This window comes from Thamnophis elegans, chromosome 1 (genome assembly GCF_009769535.1).
Source record: "Thamnophis elegans isolate rThaEle1 chromosome 1, rThaEle1.pri, whole genome shotgun sequence".
NCBI classification, from domain to species: Eukaryota; Metazoa; Chordata; class Lepidosauria; order Squamata; family Colubridae; genus Thamnophis; species Thamnophis elegans.
Window position 1 is genome coordinate 92,626,020 of NC_045541.1, and position 18,881 is coordinate 92,644,900.

Here is an 18,881-nt window from a genome sequence, read left to right on the forward strand (position 1 = left end):
TTATTCACCTCTCAGCTTGCTTTAGCCTAGAGGTGAAAACATAGGAGAGCAAAATAATTCTTTCTTGAGCCTTTAGGAATTCCTGTTGATTACATTAATTATGTTGAAAACTATGTCTCTGTTATTCCAAAAATGGCAATTAGATTTTAATTAAAACCCAAACAGTTAAAAATACTTTTCTTAATACATTTTTAAAAAATGATCAATGATAATTATTTTGTATTCATGTAGGCATATACAGGAGAGATTATATAAAAAGAAACAGCTTTCCATTATAGTTTAGTTTTAGAACTAAGTAGTATATTAATTGAACACAACATTTAACTACAGTAGTAAAGTATTGAAGTCTCTGATATATAACTTAGCTGACCCAGTTCAAGAATATCATACTGTAGTTCTTATTTCACATGTTTTCAACCCAATGGCTGCACATTTTTCTTTTCTTTTATTAATATAGGAATGAAGGATACTGGGGATAAAATGTTCAAAAATTTAGCCTTAACCAGAAATATTTGGAAATTATGTTTCTAAAAGTTTATCTAAACATAAAGAACTTAACTTAAAATCATTTTGTTTGCCTTTTTGCTCAATGGTAGCTGTAATCCTTTATTGAACCCATTTCTGTATGAAATCCTTAATTTCTAGTGGGACAGAATACTGTATGACTTCATACATATAATATACTTTTATATTATCTAATATTGCTTTTACATTTTCACTTTATAATAGAGAACTGTGAATATTCATATATCAGTGAAAAGCTTTGATGTAAAGAATAAGTTAAATACCTCATTTCTCACATTGTTAGCAAAGATGTCACCTTTTAACCTTTCTTTTAAGCTTTTTAGAACATCTGATGCTTTTTTATAATGGTTTAATATTACTTTTTCAGATTGATTAAATACACTTCATACATCGCTGAACAATGAGTAGCATTCAGATAGGCTGTCCGCTGAGCTGCCTGCAAAAGTGATACAGTTAAAAAAATAATCTTCAAAGTAAAGTCAAGCCTGAAATTGAAATCTTTGACGCATACATCTCATAATTAGTTCTCTCCCTGCCAGATCTAAAATGTGAATATGCTGTTCTTAAATTTATTCAGATCTTTTTACATAGAAATTTAATGAATGGTATATGCCTTTAAAGTTTTTTTCTGTAGATCTGAGGCAAGATCTAAAGTTTTCCAAACTATCCTTTATAACATTTTTGAATTTCCGTGTTTGGTCATCTAAAACCCACCCCCTGACTGATGAAATGAAGAAAACTGTTCCTGAAGCTGGATTTAATAGTTACATAGCTACATACATGAAACCATTGTGAAGCTACAATGAGACTTTTCCCCTACTGTCATTATCACTGCAGCTAAGAAGCTGTTAATATTGCTACTACTTCTCTGCTCTTTGTTAATTTGATCTTGGGTTTGAAGAGAATTGTGATAGAAAAATGTTCTTCTACCTTATTAACAACATTCCAATAAGTTTCTTTCAAATGTAAAAACTTTCCCATCTCTTTGATAGACATAAATTTCATAAGTGTGGGATATTATTTATGTATAATATATATTTAATTTATATAATGTTCATAAAGAATCTGGGATTCAAACAGCTGCTGAGGCAATTAAAGCTCTTGACCAATGCAGTTGAGTTTGTGTGTGTTTACCTTTTTCCAGCTGATTTCTGCACCATTTCACAAAGCTCTTTTTCATACTTTACAATATGAAGAACTATTTGGTGAGAGTCACAAGTTCAAATTCCTCTTTAGCAGGAGGAAGGAGGAGTCTGATTCTTTGGATTCCAATTGATAATATATATCAGTATTTTTCAACATTGGCAACTTTAAAACATGTGGATGTCACCTTTCAGAACCAATTCCCAACAAATCTTGCTGGCTGGGTGAGGCATTCTGAGAATTCTAGTCCACACACCTTGAAGTTGCTAAGGCTAAGGAACAGATAAAGATATATGTAATGAGTCTGTATGGTATATCTTTCTGTGAGCATTAGATTAAAAATTATGCTAATGAAGTTTCAAAAATGAAATAGGCATACAAAAGGGATGTCATTCTTCAAGTGGTCTGTTTGAAAGCATGTTTAGTAGACTTGTGACAGTAATTGATTATTTTTGCCCCCTCTCCTTTTTAACATAAAAAAAATACTCTTGTTGATAGTGGTAAAAACAGCAATAACAGACTTCTTCTTAATAGCTTTCAGCTAAGCTACCAATTTTTTTAACCTGAGGATGCAATTTCTAAAATGTTTTTGGGTGGGAAAACTTGATTGGTTGCTTTTATAAAAAGCTCAGTTGCTACATCAGCTATTACCCTTGATGCCTTGCTATCAGGTCTATATTTTCCCACTTATAAAGAATGTGATTGAAAGCCATTCCTATAGTAATTTAGTTATATAAGACAATTGAAAAGACTTCCCAACCCAATTCATTCTTATAAATCAATTTGTTTTAATCTAAAACAGTGCTTAGACTATATTTTTTAGGCTTTCAGATATTCCTAGAGGCACCATTCAATGGATATGTAAGTGCCTGATATTTTGTTGTTTGAATTTCTATTAATTTCAGATGCTGCTTGTGCAGCTCCCATGGGTGAAAGTGAATGGAGTTCATATTGCAATGTCAATTCTTTTTGTAATATAAAAAAGCATCAGTCAGGTAATTCCAGTGATGCTAACATGACCTGCACTAGAATCAAGAGTGAAAAGAGATCTTTCTCTAGACTGCAAAATTGTATAATTGTATAATTTTGTTTTTATATTTTTATATATTTATTCACAATAAATTTTAAAAGTTATTTGGATTTCCTGTTTATATAAGATACATTGATTTACTTTAGAAATGTTGAAACAGAAAAAAACCAGAAGCCAAAGGGACATCAGAAGATGTACACTGATACAAATTCAGAAAAGGAATCACATAACACAGAATTTCAGCAGTTTCTTGAAAGGTAAATATGCCTATATTAAAATCTGTTGTTTTCCATTTGGTTGTGCCACATGTGGTTTTTAGTGGTCTAGCATGGCTATTGTTCTGGTAGTGTAAATCTGTAACTGGAATGGGGAGAAGGGGAGAAGTAGCTCAATTATTGTCTTGAAGGGACACTGTGTTGGCACAAGCACTGATGAGCTGACCTGACTGCTAGTCAGACCATGTTGGGGGAAGATGTACTGTAGATATTGCAGTCCCATTGGCCCAGCCTGGTATATACTATAGGTGTTGGGGTCTAAAGCCACCTCCCCAGTTACTGCGTATCTGACCTAAAATTGGAAAAAGAGAAGCAGAGGAGGAAAAGTCTGTACATGGTGAACAGGGTAATTGGAGAGAGAAATTACCGTAAGCATGAAGAGCAATTGTTGATTCCTGATCTGGAAAGGAGAACAAGGTCATTGAGTGGCTTCTCTGGAAAAAGGGAAGTGAAGATCCAGAGGAACAAAGCTCCACCCAAATGGTAAGGATGAACCTGGAGGGCTGCAGATAGCATCTTCGCATAAGACCCAAAATGGGAAGGAGGAGATTGTCAAATAGTGGCAAAACCATTTGCCAAGAAAGGACTGGGCAAAAGACCGCAAGAGAGGTTCTTCCCTAAGTAGAAAAGCACTAGGTATTTGGTTGAGCAGATCAAGAAGCAAGTCATTCTGGTAAGAGCACTACAGTATAAATCCAATCAATTCATTTTTTTTTCCTCACTCTCTTTCTTCTTCATAAACCCTCCAAAAAGGGAAAGAAGCGGGATTGCTAGAAGGAGATATTTCTAGGAGGGAGACTTGGGAAGAAATATAACACCAGGATTGTATTGTACAACCCTGTTGTAAATAGTTTCGCTATAAGTAGTAAAAAGCATAAAAACTTCCACAGTCTTGTTTTCTGTCTGTTGTCATCCTTGCAAAGCAAAATACACCTCCAGTTCAAAAAGAACCCTGTGACATTGTGACATTGATATTCACCATTAATATATTAGAACGATGAGGGACCTTTACAATTGTTTAATTTCATTTACTGAATAGGCTATCCAAGTTTTTTTTAATCTTTGTTGCTTGCCATTATTCAATCTTATCAGCTTTCTTTACACATTTAGAGAGTTGAAAGTTAGTCAATGATGCTTGAAATATAAGCTTAGGTTTTCCCAAAGGTGCTTTATCAAGAGCCAAAAGGACTTTCTTTGTTTTTCCTTAAAGAAGTTTTGATTCTCATCCACTTCTGAAGAAGCTTCTTGGATGAGAAGTGAAACGGAAACCATAACCTAGATGACTGAGAATCTACAGATATAAACCTAGGTCACTTCTACACTTAGCCAGTGGTGGGATTCAGCCAGTTTGCACCTATTTGGGAGAACTGGTTGTTAACTTTCTAAGCAGTTTGGAGAACCGGTTGTTGGAAGAAATCTCATTTTGTTTTTTTCCACTTTACAGGGCTAATCCTGTAAAGAAGGCGGGAAGGAAGCATTCTGGTGTTGTTTCTAGCCTAATTTTTATTGCCCTGCTTACAGAAACTGCCTCTCCAGTTAACCCTTATTACATTGTAATAGCTAAGGTGAAGTGCCCATCACCGAGAGTGACATTGAGTTGGCCATACCCAGCAAGTCACATAACCATTGAGCCACACCTACCAAGCTGGTCATTAGGGTATAGAACTGGTTGTTAAATTATTTCAATCTCACCACTGCACTTAGCCATTGTTTTACTGTTCACTCCAACGCACCCAAATAAAATGCTAAAAACAACAACAAACCCGAAAACAAAACAAATGTTCAATCAGTGGTCCATATTCTTGTTCATATTTATATAGTTTGTTAAATATTGTACAGTCTGAGTTAGTTACATATTTCTTACTTAGGAATTTTCTAAAATATCCCAATAATTGCAATGAGGGAGACCTATAAAGGCATTATGCTGCATTTAAAAAAAAACCTGTGTAAAAGCATGGAAGGGGGACCCTTAAAGAGAGAGGAGAGTCTGGCCTAAGCCTAAGTTCTGGCATATGAGATAAGGTGAAGCAGAGGTTCCCACCAACAGGAACTAGCACTCTCACTCTGCTTGAGGGTGTTCAGAATTTCCCATCATCTTCAAATACAGTTCCAAAGAAATGAATCAGTTTAGCTACAAACAAGAATGACCAGGTGGGCTTACAAGAGTGATTTGGGAATATCCTATGTGTATTCAAAGTCCTCCCAAGCTTTTAGGCCCTCCATTAAGATATTATGCAAACACTACCTATTTTTACCTCTGCTTGCTAGAGATGGCAACAATGGCAACTTCTTATTAATTGACAACTCTTAGCCAGAGTAAGATATAGAAAACAGAATAGAAAAATAGGCTTGTATTAAAATGCTGTGGTTAAATACGGCAATGCAGCTTTAGAAGCAAGAGTTACATAGCCAACATCAACCTCTTCAATGTTTTATTCACAAATAAATGGTACCATTTGGCGGAAGAGCAAATGCTCTTTGAAACTGTGTTTCTCATTCTGCAAGGATTGTACAGTTGAGGGATTGCTAGTCTTGAAATTGCTCCCTGTGGATGAGAGGTCTGTTCTCAGACCTGGAACTATTTTCGCTTTAACAGAATAAGGACTCCCTTGAGATATTTGGACTTATGGTTCTTAAGTTCGGAAAAGGGTGAGTTACACTTTGGATATAATAGTACTAGGTTAATTGATATTTCTAATGAGGAGTACAGTTATCCTGATGTAACATTCCATTGCTATTCCATCAAGTGTTGAAGACTTAATGCAAACATTACATGCATGCTTTCCTTTGCTAAAAAGGTGTACCACAGCACTGAATTTGCCCTTTGCTGCAAGAAGGCTGTTCACTGAAAAAGGAGTGGAACTCTTTGTTCTGAAAGATTTGGAGAAGGATCAGCTGGTAAGAAAAATAAAAATGTATTTGCCAATACTTTCTTCAAAAAATGTGTTTCCAATAAAATTAGTATGGTTTAAATAGTATTTCCTGTCTTTCATTCAATCCATGCATTGGAATATTTAGACTTACTTCCTTCTATTTGGTTCCCATCATTTGGGCACATTCACAGGCCAACAAGTCAGCAAATTCTAGTTATATTATGCCAGTAGATAGCCATTACAATGGATTTTTTAAAAAAATAACACCAAGTTTTCTATATTAAATCAACATAAGATCAGATGCGTTATACATAATAATCTGGCATATTTTTCATTTGCATTTGCATTATGCTCAGCTACTAGTGGACTTTCTATGTGGATCTTCTACAGAAGACTTATGGACCATTTAGCTTTAAAATATTGTCAAAATACAGTAAAATAATTGTGGCAATTTTATTAAGAATTTGGACATGTTATATAATTTATAAATATAATTTTGGAAAAGGCACTATTGCATAGTTCAATAATAATAACAACAACAACAACAATTACTATGTTATAGAAATACAATTATATATTTTGTAAAATATATCTTGAATTGATGAGCAATTTGAATTCATGCATCAGAAAGTGCATGATTTTATTTTTAAAAATGAAATAATATGAATGTGAACTACATTCAGTTCTCATTTTTTACAAACAGCTTTACATATCATGTGGAGAGCAATGGATTGATCCACTGTGGACTACAGCTCAACATAAGAAACGTCTCCAATGTAATAATTTAACATCTGATATAATGGCTATGCGTGCATATTGTGTCATGAGGAACCCAAAAAGTGAGCAGATTGCTTTCTATGCTTTTTTTTTTTTAAACATATATAATGACATAAAGCTAATATTAGGCATCTAACTCCTGAATGGAAATTACAATTATCCCTTTGTCTCATGTTGGGTTTTATGTGAGTCATGCTTGGAATCAGAAAATTAAGATGTCAAAGAATAATGCATTAAGCAGGCCCACCAGACAACATGAGAAATTCAAATGTTTTTCCCCATCGCACTATAAAAGGAGAACTGACGGATCAATGGATCTAGTAGCGTACTTGAGAGACCGCCTGCTGCCAATTACCTCCCACAGACCCATTAGATCTCACAGGGTTGGCCTCCGGGTGCCATCTACCAGCCAATGCCACCTGGCTATTACCCGGGGGAGGGCCTTCTCTGTGGCAGCTCCGGCCTTCTGGAATGAACTCCCCGCAGGGATTCGGACCCTCACCTCTCTCCAGGCCTTCCGAAAAGCCGTCAAAACCTGGCTTTGCCGGCAGGCCTGGGGGTGATGAGTTCCCTCCCCTCTCGACATGTATGGTTGTGCGACTGTTGTCTACTTTTATTATTTGTATTTTGTCTTTTATGTTCCCCTTTTTTTCCCCTTTGAATTGTTCGCCGCCCTGAGTCCTCCCGGAGAAGGGCGGCATACAAATAATACAATACAATACAATACAATAGTAAATGGGAAGAAACTTGTGCCTTTCACACAGCCCAAGTCCACATTTGTCCAAGAAAACCTGGTATCCTATGACTCTTGTTCCAGGCTTTTTCACTACTCTTTCCTCATTAGCCAGGTAGGCACTATCAGGGAGATAGGTCTACATTTCCACATTCTGTTGCGGAAAGCCTTACTTTTTCAAATATTTTTTCACTGTTGATTTTTTTCCCATGGACCCAAGACTAAGTAAACAAAATGGCAAACTCACTGGTGTTTTCATGACCCAGTTGACTAGGTGGAATTACAACAATCCTTTTGAAAAATGCGTCTGTTGTAGGCAAAATGTAACTTCCATGGAAATTAGGTCAATGGTTCAGTTTACAGTACTCTCTTGTATTCAATGATCCAGAAAATAGGTGTGAGTGTTTATAGGTTAAATATCTAAAATTGTTCTTTAATTTTTGCTGGAAATCTGACATTGGATGATATGCTTATAATAATTGATTATAGATAAGGAAACTCATCTGCAACTTGTTTTAAAGCAAATAAGTTTGAATTCATTTTCCAGATTTTGTTTTGCAAGTCAAGAATAACATTGTTGTTGGTGCTAAACTTTCTGTTGCAAGAGCTGTAGCGGAATTTGAAGAAAAAAAAGATGTTGAAGAGCCAGAGAAAGAAAAATGTGAAAAAAACATTGAAACAATAAAAGATGACACAGATAAATATCTGTAAGTGTTCCGAAGTAATAATCAGTACAATACTACGAATGGTTATAAATACTCTTTTTCAGGCTATTGACATTTTAGAATTCTTTTTTAAAAAATTAGTTGTTGCATTTGTGCTAAATACAAATATACTTTCCAATCAGTTCTACAGTGCATGATATATTATTCCATTATTTCCTCCTTATAGTTTGAAAGCACTTAAATTATTTTTGCTTCTTCTCATGATAAATAAGACAAAGTAACACTAAAAAAAATAGTCCTATTACTTTTAGTGGTTCAAGCATAAATGAGATTTCATGTACTTCTCTTTTACTATCTGGTAATCTTATTTTATCCTGTATATCTTGCATGGCTCAAATAAAAAGGTAGCCACAATTAATAGCTGAAAGAATTGTATTTTTAATAACATAAGAAGAAATGAAAATCTAAAATTTGTAGCAATTATACTATAATAAAACACTTCAGACAATTTAAATAACTGATTTCTAAGTTCTTCAAGTTCCTCAAGTTCACTTCACATTGAGCATATAGCTCAAGAACCTCTGACTACACATTAATGTAGTACAAATAGTGGATAACTCTACTAAATATAATCATGGTATGCGAAGTCAAGTTTTTCTTTCTTCCTGTACACGTCACCCCAGAGTATATTATTCCTATGTTGTGGGATTTGGTATTAACTTCCAACTCTGCTAAAACACTGCAAAGATACTGGTAGTTTGCAGTTTTTCTTTGGCAGGTATTTGTGTCAGGTGGAATGTAGTTTTCCTTTGATAGAAATTCCCACTTCTTCAGAGGTCCCCAAAGATGCCTGCTATTTCAGATTGTCCTGAAAAGTAGCTTTATTGCTGCCTCTTACACAATAGCTGCATTTTGTTTTGTTTCTGTTTTGAGTAAATTAGCAGAAAAAAAAAAAGAAAAATAACTAGTAAGCAGTGGAGTAAAGTCTGTCACAGAAAATCAACATAGTGCAGCAGTTGCAAAAATACTGTGAATCCTGCCTTACTAAGTTTCTAGAATTATTCCATCAGCAGGATTACGGGTAGAAACAATCCTGTTGTACTTTTAAAAACCCTGAATAAGTTCCTCAAGGCACTTGAGGAATAAATTTAGCAGTCATGGGATTAAGAAGACCTATCCTTTTATGGACTGTTGTCCGGTGGTAAAAGGAATAAATGAGCAGATTTTTCCCCCCAGCAAAGAATAATAAATGCCGTTCTTCAGTAAGTTGTTTGTAACTTGACTTAGGGCACAGCAATGAGGTGGCAAGTTTGCAGATGGTTCCAAAGTATTCTGGATAGGGGAAACTAAAATTCATTGGGAAAAGGTTAAAAAAAAAGCATTTGTTTTAAACAGAGTGAGCCTAACCAAATTCAAATGGCAAATTTAAATAGGTATAAATTGATGCACGTTGGAGTAAAACTACAACACCAGTATGCATTAGTTGGGTGTGAGCGGTCTATAAATAACCAGGAACAGGTTTTTGGGGTTAAAGTGGATTTGTGGAGGGGGGGGTTACTTTTGAGTGTAGTGTTAACTTCTTTTTTAAATATTTTTTTAATTTAAAACAAATACATCATCCTTCTTTACATGCTATAGAAAGTGTATCAGTTGGTTACAAAAAAAACCTTCCATGCATCTCGTCCACAGTCAACAAACATAGTTCATATTAACTTAAGTATTTTAACTCAAATATTTGTACATGTCACCATCAGTATATCTCCATTTTCATTTGACTATAATTGTTTAAACGTCCTTCATCATAAAATATATTGAAGTTAAATACATAACCACATACTGGCATTTCAATTACTATTTCTAAAATCCTCCACTAACTCTAAATCCTTATGTCTTGTTCTAGCTAAACATCCATAATATTTAATAACAAAGTTTTCTAATCCTCCTTTCCAAATCACTGTGTAAAGTTTACATCCAGTTTCCTTATGTTATACCCATACCTATATATGCATTGTTATTCTTATCCCTCCTTTATTTGACTATATCCTGTATCTTAACATTTTTCCCCTAATAATCAAAACTTTAATTGTATCTAACTAAGTTCTATTATTATTATTATTATTATTGTTGTTGTTGTTGTTGTTGTTGTTCTTATTATCCTTTATGTATAATCCAAAGGGATTGCTAATATTCCTTACATGGATACCATTCAATATTCATATCCAATTATACTCATCATGTAGTGTTAACTTCTGAGAACTATCTGGACTAATGCCTTTTTTTTCAAGATTTCAGAAACAGTTTACAATGCCTTCTTCCTGGACTAGCCCAAGATTATCCAGTTGGCTTCGTGCCTTAGCAGGACTAGAATTCATGGTCTCTTGATTTCTATGCAGATGCCTTAACCATTACACTGAACTGGCCCTCATAATAGTGAATAGCTCTACTAAATATAATCAAGATATATGAAATTAAGGTTTTCTTTTTTCCTCTGTCTGGAAAAAAGAATGTGAATATACAGAATTAGAATTTACCTCATGTGTTCTCACATGATGCATAATTAACCTGTGGAATTCATAGTGATGGGCACCAACTTGCATAGCTCTAAAATGGATGAGATAAATTAATCAAGAATAAGTTTATTGATTACTATTAGCCTCGAAGTTCTGGGTTGAATACAGCATTGGTATATTTCCGAATACCAGAGAAATACTAGCCGAAGAGGGATGTATGTCTATTTCCTGCCTGCTGAGACCCCAGAAGCATCTGACTAGCCATGTAAGAAACAAAATTCTGGTTTAAGATGGGCATTAATAGGACTATTATGTTCTTAATGAGATTTTAAATAGCCTCACCTCAGCACTGTTCAATGTTACAAATTATCTCCCACTTATGTTTAGCGCCCACACTTACAAACAAAACAGTAAGATCGCTCAAAATCAAAAGATACCAGCAGAAGTAGAACAGTTCTAACAAAAATAAAAATAAACGGAATGGCTTGAACTTCTGGATCTGGGTGCTGGAAGGTTTTCTGAAGGGAGGGGGGGAAGAGGCGTATCATTTTTTATGTGATGAGAGAATATTTGCTTAGAAGGCAAGCATATTTGCAGTGTTGATAATGGTTCCATATTCAGAGATATTCTGTATACGATCTGTTTCACTTTCATGGTAATTTTCTGTAAAACAGTTTTGTGACACATTTTATTAGGAACTAGAATGTCTCAACATTTTGTACTTTAGTCAACACTGAAATTACCTTCTTTTTCAAAAGATATGTGTGTTTTATAGATAACTGCATAAATATTCATAAATGCTCCATGCATTCATTTTTATTATGACTACATGAAAGAAATACACTTTATGTGATGGAATTTTTGTTGCTCATGAATGATACAAAAACCTACAATCTGTTTGGCTAAAGTTCACAAAAGGAATGAAAACCAGGATGCATGTAATTTGAAGAATGATCAATTAACATATCATTATCTCCTTGCCCATTTTCTGTTATTATTTGTGCACTGCCACAGTAGAAGAATGCTGAAGGCGGAAAGTAGAATATCAATGAAAAATACCAGTATAGATATATTGCATTAATTCTGTTGCGCAATAGATGGCACTGTTGTTTTCTGAAATATTAAAAAAGTTCCCCAGTATTAGAAATAAGCCTTCTAGAAATGATATGCCATTTCTATCTTATAGAGAACATTTGCTATTTTAGAGATATTAAGACCAGGTTAACACATGATACTTCATTGATGATGAACTATTCATTTTGATATCAATACTATATAGCACATTTTCTTCATCTGTTCGACCTTATATATATATATACAGTATAAAATCATAGAAGCTTAAAGATTAATTATTACACTGTGGGTGTTACAAGTGGGCATATTTCTCCGAAGTTCTGGATTTATTTATTTATTAAATTCTCCTCATCTCACTAAAGGACTCTGTAATTTTTTGCGTGAAAAGCAGCAAATCCCCACTGCTTTAACATATTATATTGGGGTGCTTTTAAAATAACTTGGAAGCTGCAAATAGTGCAGAGTGCAGGTATCCATGCAAACACTAAAAACTGGCCTTAGGAGCACATTATATTTGTACTACAGGTCCTGCACTGGCTATCAATAAGATACTGGGCACAATTTAAAGTGCTAATTTTAACCTATAAGCCCTTCTATGACTTGGCACCAGTTACCTTCAGGACCGCACTTTCCACCTAGAATAGGCCTAGTTTACATAATTTTTTGGAAGAAGCAGCTTGGGAGATGAGGAGGTCAAGGGCAGGAAGCATTGCTTGCAGGGGGCCCTTTAGAACGTCCTCCCAGTGGCAATTAGATTGGCTTCCTTCCTCACTGCCTTCTGAAATCAGCTTATTATCCAGAACTATTGCCATTGTTTTCTTTGCCTTTTTGCAATCTCAGCTATCATTCCAAGAGGGTTATTTTGGAACAGATTTTGGAGCACATAGGTAGATGTAGGGGAAGGAAGAATGAATAAAGATCTTCTTTTTCATTTCAGTCATGGAACCAACTAGTTCATACAATTCCATATCCAATAAATGAAACAAACACGGTTTAAAAGACAAAAGAAGTAAAATGTGGTTTTTAGGAATATTATTCCCATAATAAAACTTCACTGTTTTTTTCCAGGCCCTCAGGTTTGGAAGACAGGTCACTAATAGTCTTAGAAACTATACATGAATAAGTCTTGACTATTAAACTGTTCTTAGATCTGTTATCCAAATCACACTGGCCATTGTCTCCCATAGAATTTATTTGTCATTCATTTCAATGAACTTAAAGCATCTAATTAAATGTTTCAGTCCAAGTGTTTATGAATCTCAAATTCTCATTAATAGAATAAGCAGTGTAATGCTTTAACGTCTTGTACTATTTTGGACACAGTTTTAATCAATGGCTCAAATCTCTACAAAAAAAAATCATTGGTAATAAGTGAGCGTTGGGTGGCCTCTATATCTTTCCAGAAATTCACACATAAGGTCACATCTTAAAACAGAAGCATGTCATAAGACTACAAAATATGCCTGGCAGCAAATGTCCTGTGATTTTGATGAGGACTACAACATTCAGAAAGAAAAAGATGAGCAGTTTTTTGAAGATGCAGAATTATATAAAAAATACAGGTCAGTGATTTATACTTGCATATAATGAATTAATTTTATTCCTTTTGTATCTTTTTATTGTTACAACATTTTAAAATTACTCACAGTACAATTAAAAGGATACCATCTTTTAATAAGAGGACATCAACTAAAAGAGTGTTTCTGATATAATTGTCCTTGTATCAAACCTGCACAGATTATATTCAAGTAAAACTGTGTCCTAGGTTGATAATAATTTACTTAAAATTATAATGTCAGGTTGAAAGTTAAATGGTTATTATAAAGGTTTCAGCTCTACAGGTAGTCCTTGAATTACAACCATCATTTAGTCAGCATTTTACTATGGCACTGGAAAAAGTGACTTAATACCAGTTTTCACATTTGTAAATAGTACAGCAACCCTATGGTCACATGATCAAAATTTGGGCACTTGGCAATTGGCATGCATTTATGACAGTTGCCTTGTCCTGGAGTCTTAAGATCACCATTTGTAACCTCCTCAGCTGGCCTCTGACAAAGCAAAGTCAATATGGGAAGCCAGGTTCATGTAATGATTATAGCATTTACTTAACAACCACAACGTTTCACTTAAGAACTGCAGCAAAAAGGCCACAAAATGGGCCAAAACTCCTTTAACTGCCTTGCTTAGCAACATAAATTTTGGCCTCAATTGTGGTCATACGTCGAGGACTACCTGTACTCTGATGCAATTCTGTTTCAAAATTAAATCTTAATAAACAGTTAAGACATTCACCAAATAATTAGAAAGAACTGAAAGTCCAGCACTTTATTCTACCACTACTCTGAGCAGATATTTACTAAACCCATAGATGACACTTAGTAAATCAAGTCTGAGCACTTGAATTATTAGATTGCTGAGATAGAGATTAGTCCTTATATTTATATTATATTAGTCCTTATATTTCTAGCAAGTGTTAAATTTAGCTGAAGAGAAAAGCCCATTTCTCACCGCCCTCTTTGTTTACTAAATGCAATGAGCAAGGGAATCAGTCTTCTCTTATTTTGAAGGAGATAGGTAGGTATCTCAATTTCAGATTCTTAATAATTTTTAACACATCTGCTGACACCAGGCCCTGATGCCCTATGAAAAAGTGGATTTTATAATATCTCAAAATGAAAAAAAAGCTCATAGGATATAGTCTTGTAAAAGATAATAAAGAAAAGAAAATTGCATGAAAATCCAATAATTATCTAAAGGAATAATTAACATGTAATGTGATATAATCTCTTTAGAGTTCCATTATTTCATATTTCACAAGAGTTTGAGATCTTCTTTATTTCTTTGCCAGCTCACTGTCACATATCTTAGAGTTTTATTTACTTTGTTCTCAGTATAGAGTACTAGTGTAATTATTTTTTTAAAATCAAAGCAAGCTATCAGTACAAAGATTTTGTGCATGTATCCAGATGTCTTTGTTAGTTAGCACATTTTATATACAGTGAATATGGTGGAACATAATATCAAACCCCAGAAAGGTGGCATTTACTACTGCCAGCTGTACAGAAAATTGTTTTACAAGATTCAGTAAAATTATGCCTTTCTGAGGATCATAGAGTTAGAACAGGGGTTGGCAATCTTAAACACTCAAAGAGCCATTTGGACTATTTCCCACAGAAAAGAAAACACCAGGAGCCACAAAATCCTTCCCGTGCCTGACTTTTTTCTGAGCGGCCACAAAACTAGTACATGTAGTTGAATTAAACATTCTGTTTTCTTCTGAAACCTTTCTTTTCTTGGATTTAATCATGGTTGGCCTGTTGGGGGTTGAAAAGCTCAAAAAATCATGTGCCAGCGGGTGTCACACATTGGCGGTTCTGATGCATATTTTGAGCAACAAGGAGCCACAGTAGAAGGATGGAAGAGCCACATGCAGCTCCAGAGCCAGGGATTGCTGACCCTTGCATTAAAAAGAACCATTTGGGTCATTCAGCTTGATGCAGGAATCCAAATTACAGTAAAGACAGATCCAGTATGTCTCATTTTAGCCTTTTCATCCACATGTTCATATAACCACCTATCCAGTTTTTTCCCAACATCTTCGCCCTTTGAATTCTGATTTAGTTTTGATTTTACACATTTGTTGCTGTTAGCATATAATGTAGTATGCATGAGGCATATATTTTTGTTGGTTTTAGGCATCAGCCAAAATTGGCTGAAGAATTCCGGAAAGCCCATCATCAACATTTTGAATTTAAAAATGGGAAGATCATCAACTGCAGTTTTCCAAATCTTGTACTGGGTGTGGAGAATACTGATCTTCATTCTGGTACTGAAGTGGTTTTGTTGGAAAAGAAGTGTGATGATGTCAAGCAACATTGGATATGCAAAGAGGAAAGCAGGTACATTTCTATATATTAGAAATGTGGTAGAACATCCAGCCTTACAGTATCCCCAGAAAGACCTTCAGTCAAGTTTTCCATTTGACTTATTCTTGATTAATACGTGTGATCTGTTTCTTCTTTAGTTTAATTCTGATGTTCTCAGAAGTCTCTCAAAATAAAATATGTGGATAAATCAGATAAGTGGATTTTTAAAAAGTCACAATTATAATATATCTAAGTCTCAAATTTTCATTTTAAATAATTACTTTTTGTCAAGATTTTGGCAAAAACTCCTATTTACATATGCTATAATAATATATGCTTAAATATCTAGAATGTCCATTTATTTTTTTCCTTCTTTAATGTCTGTCCTTTTCCTGTTGTTCCCCTTGCATTGTTATAGATTAGGGGTAAAGCGTCCATTATGCTGTTGTCATCCCTTCCCATGCAATAGATACAATATAAATCTCCGGAGATGTATGTAAAACAGCCCATGGTAAAATGAAAATAAAAGCAAATGTTATGATTTGAAATCATAATACTTCCCTATTTCAGACTCAGATCTTTTTGTTTCTAGCTCCTTTCATCTTGCAATTGATCCAGATCTAGTGCTCACTGTATCAATGCCCACTGTACTGAAAGGATGTCCAAACTTTCCACTGGAAATTCAAGGGTGTCCCATTATCCTTCAGGTTAGTATCATTACTGTAGAGTATTCTAATCAAACATAGCAAATTATTATTTTAAATCCACAAATGGAAATTGTATATCAACTATCTGTAAGAATATGAGTATTTATGTATTCTTATAATTCAGAAGCTGGGTTAGGCAACTTTGTCTTCTCCAAATGTTTTGCGCTATAGAGTTACTAAACATAAAAAATACCTGTCCCTAAGTTGTTTAATAAATAGAGTGTTTAATTATTCGCATTACTCTGAGCTCAAATGAGAAATTAGTTTTAGCTTTCTTTTAACATAGCTGTGAAGTCTTTGTATTCCTGCAGACTAGCTTCTATAACTTCAGCTTGCTATCAGTTCCTTTTTTGTTCCCTTTTTGTCTGGATATTCCTTGTCTGGTGCCACCCGGCTGACTCCTCATCCTTTTTACATCAATGACAGCTCCTACAATAGAGGCTCCTTGTCCAGCTAACTGATTGAGAGACTATGACAGAATGTCGCCCTTATATAATTTTAGATAGTTTTCTGCCATTCAATCACATATCTATTATGGTAATGGATGAGAAATATTTTATTTTGAAAACTTCTTTTTCCGAATTCATGCGCAAAAATTCAGAGCTTATCTTTAATACTTCAGTCCTTTCTCTTTTATTTAATTTTTGCATAAGGTTTCCCTCTGTTATAAAAAATCATATTGTTTCATGGATCTAGTTTGATCCATACAATGCTTCATAATCCAAGTCAGAGATGGTATTCAGCAGATTCTGACCAGGTCTGGAGAACCGGTAGCAGAAATTTTGAGTAGTTTGGAGAACCGGTAAATACCACCTCTGATTGCCCCCCTCCCATCTATTCTCTGTCTCCCAAGTCCCAGCTGATCGGGAGAGAATGAGAATTTTGCAGTAACCTTCCCCTGGACTGGGGTGAGAATGGAGATCCTTCCCCTGCCACGCCCACTAAGCCACACTCACAGAACCAGTAGTAAAAAAAAATTGAATCGCACCACTGGTCCAAGTGTTTAAAAAGTATATACAACACAGAATGCACAGAATCATTCAGTTGTTATCAGATATCTATAGAGGTATAAAAATTTCCAAAGTCTAGACCATTGTGTAATCTATTGAAGCTGTGTTTATAGTATTCACTAGATATAAATACATCATGTTTATCTATAGCTCATTAAAGACAAAATTCATATAAGCTGATACCTAATATTGGCGTTCCCAACCCCTGAGTGCACACCAGTTTGCACAAATGAGCAAAGCCCTATCCACACATATGTGGGATAAAGGCAGTGCGCAAAACCATGCTCCTCTCCATGGAACTGGTCCCTGGTGCCCAAAAGGTTTGAGGCCACTGATCTATAATTGGTTTCATATCCTAGTTCTGTAATTAAGTACTGATAAATATAAAGGGGAAGAAACAGATACCTAGCAGAGGTGTGACTGTGAATCACTTTTTTCTCTGCTTATTTTAGGCTGTAGACTAAATGGATCCCAAGATGACGGAACAGTATTTGGCAAGTTTTGTTTTCCCTAAACACATACCACAAATTTTGTGGTGAAAGTTTAGGGGACTCTTCCCTAAGAGGATTTGGTTGTGATTGCTTTCACAACTGGCTTGTTTTATAAATCATCTTTTGAAGATGATGATTTGGAGAAGAAAGAAGAAGTGATGTGGCAGATGTTTTTCTTATATTTGGAGTTTTTCCATGCCTGGTTCCTTAGAGCTGAAAGTTAAATAAGTTGGGTTAACTAGAATTCAAATGGATGGTTGAGAGTAGAGAACAGAGTTTTTACAAGTATTAATAATGGCTTCATTGTGAGCATTCCCTTTGTTTTCACCTTGGAATATAAATTTAATGGATAAATGTAGTAATATCGGAAAAGAGAAATGTAAGAGTAATTCTAAAGGAGATTGCTGCATAATGCTGACATAGCCCAATATAAGTTAATTGTTGCTAAATGAGCATCTTAGTCTGCAGAGGAAGGCTTAATTAGTGATATCTCTATCTTCTAAAACAGTGTTAGTGATCTGTGGTTTTTTGGGGGGAAATTGATCTGCTGGACTGGGCTTCAGAGAAATCCTAGCTTGGACCAGGAAAAGGGGTGAAAGGCGACTGTTTGGGTCGGTTCGCCCAAACCAGTACTAAAAAATGCTACTGTTCTCCCGAAACAATAGTAAAAGAAATGCTTTAAAAATTAAAAAAAATAATTCCAACGATCATTTGTTGTGCCGCGCAACAAAGTTTGGACATTTTTTTAAAAAAAAATAGCATTTTTTTTACTACCGATCAGCTGTGCAACAATTATCTGTGCTTGATTGTCTGTGAGGTTCCTGCTTGTTGCAGGGGATATTTTGTGTAAAGTTCAGTTGTTTTTACATTGTGTGTGAGTCACTTGTGCAGCCATGCCCACCCGGCCACATGACCACCAAGCCATGCCTATCCGGTCATATCACCACCAAACCACGCCCACCAAGCCATGCCTACCAAGCCATGCCCACCAAGCCACGCTCACAGAACCAGTAGGAAAAAATTTTGAATTTCACCACTGACCAGGGATGAGTGATATATTCCTCTATGCTAGCTGCCACCAACATCTAAAAGCAAGATACCTGGCTCCATTCTTAAAAAAAAAATCTCTGTTAATAAATCTATGAAATTTTGTGTCATTTTGTAAGCATCAGAATTAGCATGTTCTTCTTTTTAGTTTT

General features: G+C 34.9%; 1 protein-coding gene across 1 annotated transcript in view; it reads left to right on the plus strand.

Moving 5' to 3' along the window:
• Positions 1-18,881, plus strand: part of DCDC1 (doublecortin domain containing 1) — a 246,979-nt gene that overhangs the window by 207,591 nt on the left and 20,507 nt on the right. Inside the window, exons 21-26 of the mRNA XM_032212936.1 lie at positions 5,772-5,871; positions 6,550-6,685; positions 7,904-8,063; positions 13,009-13,167; positions 15,304-15,507; positions 16,067-16,181. Coding sequence (XP_032068827.1) covers positions 5,772-5,871; positions 6,550-6,685; positions 7,904-8,063; positions 13,009-13,167; positions 15,304-15,507; positions 16,067-16,181 — 874 coding nt within the window. The remainder of the gene's footprint in view (positions 1-5,771; positions 5,872-6,549; positions 6,686-7,903; positions 8,064-13,008; positions 13,168-15,303; positions 15,508-16,066; positions 16,182-18,881) is intronic.